Consider the following 5,673-nt stretch of genomic DNA (forward strand, 5'->3'; position numbering starts at 1 on the left):
CATATTTCAATTCCCTCCCTCCCACCCAACACCCTGCCCCTAATAAACAGCACCAGTGCAGTTCGAGTTAGAAAACTGGAAATATTGAGACATTCCTAAGGTTTTCATAATGACTAAGGGCCAGTCAGACGGGGCTATAATGCAAACCTCTGCCACGGCCGTTCTCCAAAAAGCACCCCATGGAATTCCCTCTAGCTTGCAGATAAACCATAGTAGGTCTACTGTAAGGCCAGATTGAGAGAAAAGCTGGCATGCTATCCTGGGCGGAGGGAGAGGGGCATGCTGATGGGAGAGGTACATGAAGGATGCCTCAAGGATGTTTGTCCTGCAGCCCAGGATGGAAGGATGTGTCGAGATAGGTCACAAATTGTGTACCAATAAAATATTTGACTCACGCCATTCACCAGAATACAGAGCTTAGCAGAGCTAAGTCCTGCTTGGTAGCTGTGCAAATCCACTATGATCAGTATCAAACTGGACCACGAAACAAAAGGACTCAAAGAAGTCCAACTCATCCTCTCAGCACTCTATCCAACTGTCTCTGGAACCAGTGGTGTGACGTAATCATTCTACTTTCTCTCCTCTCCCATTGAGGCAAGATCTTCTCTTAACCAGCCTTATTCTACGTCTCAGTGATGACAGCCACATAAATGAGGGCAGATAGAGCCACTCTCCACAGTCGTCTGCCTTGTCATCCCCCAGGCCTTTCCAAAACCTGCCCTTTCACACATAGGCAGAGTCGCTGGACTGAGTCCTGCCAAAATTGGGAACACTGACCCGTGGCAGGTCCTTGTTGCGGATCTCATAGACTGACTTCCTCTTGGCCTGGGCCCCTCGCACGGCCAGCTTGATCTTGCGCCAGCCCAGGTGGTTGAGTTCAGCCAGGTTCAGCACCACACAGATGCCACTCACAGCAAACATGAACACTAGAAAGACAGTCTTCTCAGTAGGCCGGGACACGTAACATTCCACCTCCTTGATGCAGGGGTAGCGGTCACACTCATACAACCCTGGGACGCTGAAGCCATACAGGAAGTATTGGCCCACCAGAAACCCAATCTCCAGGGCGTTTCGGAACACCACTTGGATAATGTAGAAGCGGGAGATGCCTTCCTGCCTTCGGAGCTTGGATCGCGCTGCAGTGCGCAACCCCGATGGGTGTGGAGTCAGCTCCTTAACCTCTAAACAATCTGGCTCCGTCTCCTTGCTTGTGTTCTCTGTGTTCTGCAGCACCCCATTGACAATGGCACTTTGCAACTTCTTGTCTTCTCGTTTGCCAACACCACTGCTCCCACCCCCAGGTCCTCCAGCGCTCCCCATGGACTCAGGGGGATCTCTGTCCAGGGCTAGGAAGACAGTAGAGTAGCGGCGTTCTCGCTGCTTGGCAGACTGGTGCACAGAGTAAGTGATGAAGCAGAGACTGGGGGTACACACCATTATGATCTGGAAGACCCAGTAACGTATGTGGGAGATGGGGAAGGCGCGGTCATAGCAGGCCTGGTTACAGCCGGGCTGCAGGGTGTTGCACACAAACATGGTCTGCTCATCATCGTACACCGTCTCCCCGACAATGGCCACAATAAGGATGCGGAAGATCACCACCACAGTCAACAGGATCCTGAGCAGTGGACAAAGGAGGGAGAGAGGTTCTCATGGGCTGAGTCACTGACTTAGGAAACCCCTACGCCTCCCTTCCCAGCTCCGTCCTTGATTGGGGAGCTATCCATCCTTCGTGGTACTGAACTGGGAATCCAGCAAACATTTTTGTCTCTTCCCTTTCTGCAGGATGTTGGTAGACTGGGAACACTTCATACTACAGGGATGTCAAGCATGTGTACCTCCCTACACTGGACATGGTGTATTTGCAACAGATCGATTACATGGAATGTAGAGAGGCACAAAACACACCTTCACTCTGGATACGGCAAATGTACATGGAATAGCTGAACACAGAGAATACAAAGTCTACACACAGAATATGTATATAACTATCCAAGAGGATATTTAGTTTAGCCTCAGTATGAATATGGAACTTAAGTTTTATATAAACAGATAGCTATGACTATATATACACATATATACATGAATATATATAGTATTTATGTATGTGAATATACATATATACACATAGAGAGACACACAAAGTGTCAATTGGGTGTGTCGGTTTCTGCACTGTAAGTTTTAACAGGCAAATCAGTTTAGCTTAATAAATGTTTGTTGGGAAAAGATACATCTGCTCTGAAGAGCAAATCTGTCTCCCCATTTGCCCTTCTCTGTCCAAATACAATCCTGCCTTCTTTGTAGATTCTATTTAAGGAACCGGATGAAGATTGGCTCCGACTCCAGAGAGTGGGGGGACCACGACGGAGCCAATAACTCCTTTGCTAATGGGAGAAGAGTGAATCCCCTGGTGGTGCCTCATAGGGAAGGGACGAGGAGCTGCCGGAGGAGGAGGGCATCACTGGGCATCAGGCAATCCCTCAATGCCAGGAACACAGGCGCATGGGCCAAGGATGATGGCAAGGGGTCAGAGTATGGTCTGAGGGCTGTCGGGACTCGGTCTGGACTTTAGAAAGGACTCCCGGGGGCCGCCCGACGGGGCCGGCTGATGACCGGCTCGGCGCCCTTACCTCCCGATCATAGTGGAGTGCTGCTGCACCGCGGCTTCCAGCAGCCTCTCCAAGATGGTCCATTCCCCCATCGCTGTGCATCCGGAGGCAGCAGACAAAGACTGGGCAGTACCGGGCACGTCCCCGCTCCTGGCCACTCCCCGGGCCTCACCTCCCGACTGGGAGCGAATTGCCCCCCAAATAAAGAATCAAACAAAATTTTTTAAAAATCCACGATTCCCCTCTCCCTTTTATTGTACTTAAAAGAGGGAAATGGGGAAGGAAACCCAAGCACGCCCAACTGATGGGCAGCTGGCGCGGTCCGGAGGTCGGCCACGAACCGCCAGCGCCGTCCGGGCGTCAGGTCTGGAGCCGGCGGATGCCCGGGCGAGGGGCGGGGCGGAGCGGGGGTGGCCGCGTGCAGGTCCTCGAGCTCCCGCCCGCCCGAGCGAGGTCTTTGGGCCCCACTCACCGCCGGGGGTTGGGAGCCAAAAAAAGGGTCCAGGCCCCAGCCCCCGCGCCTGGCACTTCAGCGGGCACCAGGCGCTCCCGCGCTGCCGCCTGCGAAGCCGGGGCGGAGCGCGCGGAGCCGGCTGCAGGGCTCGGGAATCCGCGGCCGCCGCCTCTAATCCGGCCTTAAGTAGTCTCCGCCTGCGTCACGCCAGGTCGGCGGAGGGGAGTCGAGCGCTGCGGGCGGCTGTAGCTGCGCGCCGGAGCCCGAGGGGCAGGGGATGCGCGCAGGGAGAGAGGGGGCCAGAGTCCTGGGGCCCCGGCAGGGAGTGGGGCGACTTCGAGAGGAAGGATCGCAGCGCCCCTGGGGGCTTCTCCGGGTGCCCAGGTAACCTCACCTGACCGCCAGCCCCCGGCAGGAGGGGCAGCCTGGAGCAGACTCGCGGGTGAGTGGGGAGGGGCGTGAGTAGGTAGTTTAGGGTCTCTCCGCGCATCCCTCACCTTTTGCTTTTTGTCTTTGGTGATACAACTGAAATTCCCTCACTGAATGCAGACGCTGGATGGGGGATGGAGAGCGGGGGCAACAATAGGACGCTTTTCAGTCTCCCTTGGAGAGGACTGCTTGGCTAAGAGTAAGTCTGCGGTCGGTGCCTTCGTGGATCCGACGCAGGGGTGAGGAAAGCTTGATTAGAGTCCATTTAGGCTGAAGCTTAAATGTAGGTGTGAAGCTGCCTCTGAGGATGGGGGTCTGAGCACAAGACTCCACCAAAGAGGTGCCTAGTTTGAGCGAGTGGGTGACCATGGTTGAAGGACTCGCTTCCGCAGCGCAAATCCAGACGCTCTGCTATTCTTAAATGTCTATCTGTCTATTATCTATCTATCGATCCATCCATCTCTTATTTGTTTGTTTGTTTGGAGGAGGGGGTACTTCTCGGGTAAACTGTGATCTAATCTGAATCTAAGGAGGCCCAGTATTCAACTAGCAAGAATAGCCACTCACAGTCTCACCCCGCCCTCACTTTCGTTTTCCGACCTCGGCTTTCTCCTCGCTCAATCAGCAGATCCTGCTTTGGGTTTTTAAATTTACGTTTTGCTGTCAGTTCTATCTAGAGCAACCGCTTAACTGGTCACTAGAAAATTAAAACAATCACACCAGGCTGCTAATTAGCTCAGGGGGTCAGTATTAGAAGACATAGCAGTTGAGTGTTTCATGTATATGTTCCAAAAGTACAATGAGTAAGTGGTTGTCACCCTTTAAAAAATACAGCTGTGAAAAAGTTGCTGACTTGCTCTAGGCAGGTAATGCAGCCTTAATTATCCACAGGGATCGTAGCACATATATATGTATTGCATAAGGCACACCGTGATGAGCCTTCAGTTTGAGACCATAGGAGTTGCTTGGGTAGCTGGTGGCCCAGCAACTGGGAAGAAGGGTACAGAGCATAGGCTTGAATTCACTCACAGTGCACCTCTGCATAAAATGATGTGTAAAGGCACAACCCAAGCTTCGGTGAGAGAGGGATTGGTGAGATCTCGCGTAGACCTGACACCTGTACGCCAAGGAAGCCACTTTTCACTGCAAAGGAGTAAAAGAGTCCACTGACAATGGAGAAAGGCATAGGGTGTAAATGGAACTTTAGGGTTATGGCAGGTGCTCCTTATTTCCTGCTGGGTAGACAGGAGGTGCAAAGATGGGAATGGTTGGATATCCTATTGTCGAATCCACCTCCAGATGGAATGGTGATCTCCCAACTCAGACTTGGTGTTTTTTCTCAGACTTCCCTCCTGCTCCCTCAGGCTCTGGCTCCCTGTATTCCCTCCTTCTCCAGCAGACTGTTTGGGGCAAAGGATCTCAGACAAGAAGTGAATGAATGAGAAAGTCCCAAGGGAAATCTGTTTCACATATTAAATGTCCCAAAATAGGCTGCACAATTCAAAATCATTACGTTTTATATACGTGGCTTTCCCAAATCCTTAAAGATAGTGATCGAAGGACACAGGTTGCAGGAAAGACATCTTAAATGTTCTCACAGTGCAGTTTTTTAAAATGTATTTACTTGATTTATTTTTTGGGTCTTCGCTGCTGTGTGTGGGCTTTCTCTAGTTGTGGCGAGCAGGGGCTACTCTTCGTTGCAGTGCGCGGGCTTAGTGCAATGGCTTCTCTTGTTGCGGAGCACCGACTCTAGGCGCACGGGCTTCAGTAGTTGTGGCACCTGGGCTCAGTAGTTGTGCTCACGGGCTCTAGAGTGCAGGCTCAGTAGTTGTGGTGCACGGGTTAGCTGTTCTGCGGCATGTGAGATCTTCCCAGACCAGGGCTTGAACCCGTGTCCCCTGCATTGGCAGGCAGATTTTTAACTACTGTGTCACCAGGGAAATCCCCACAGTGCAGTTTTGAAGCACTAGGCTATGACTAAATTGTTGACCATTAATTAGTTTATTATTTTAAAATATACATTAACATGACATATAGATTCAACATATGAGCACATGTGTATACATGTGTGTAACACACAAAAACACCCATATACAGAATCTATATTTGAAAAAGACTCTTCTATTAGACTTGGTAGCCTTTTTTTCTTTAATTATTTTTTATTTATTCATTTATTTATTT

At 51.1% G+C, this 5,673-nt stretch overlaps 1 protein-coding gene across 1 annotated transcript; it reads right to left on the reverse strand.

The window, feature by feature from the left end:
* Positions 1 to 723: 723 nt before the first annotated feature.
* GJD2 (gap junction protein delta 2) lies at positions 724 to 2,701 on the reverse strand. The gene is made up of 2 exons (XM_060168579.1): positions 2,631 to 2,701; positions 724 to 1,618 (listed from the first exon to the last, which is right to left on the reverse strand). The coding sequence occupies exons 1-2, from the start codon at positions 2,699 to 2,701 to the stop codon at positions 724 to 726; spliced, it is 966 nt and encodes a 321-aa protein (XP_060024562.1).
* Between the last annotated feature and the right edge of the window lie 2,972 nt (positions 2,702 to 5,673).

This window comes from Lagenorhynchus albirostris, chromosome 1 (genome assembly GCF_949774975.1).
Source record: "Lagenorhynchus albirostris chromosome 1, mLagAlb1.1, whole genome shotgun sequence".
NCBI lineage: Eukaryota > Metazoa > Chordata > Mammalia > Artiodactyla > Delphinidae > Lagenorhynchus > Lagenorhynchus albirostris.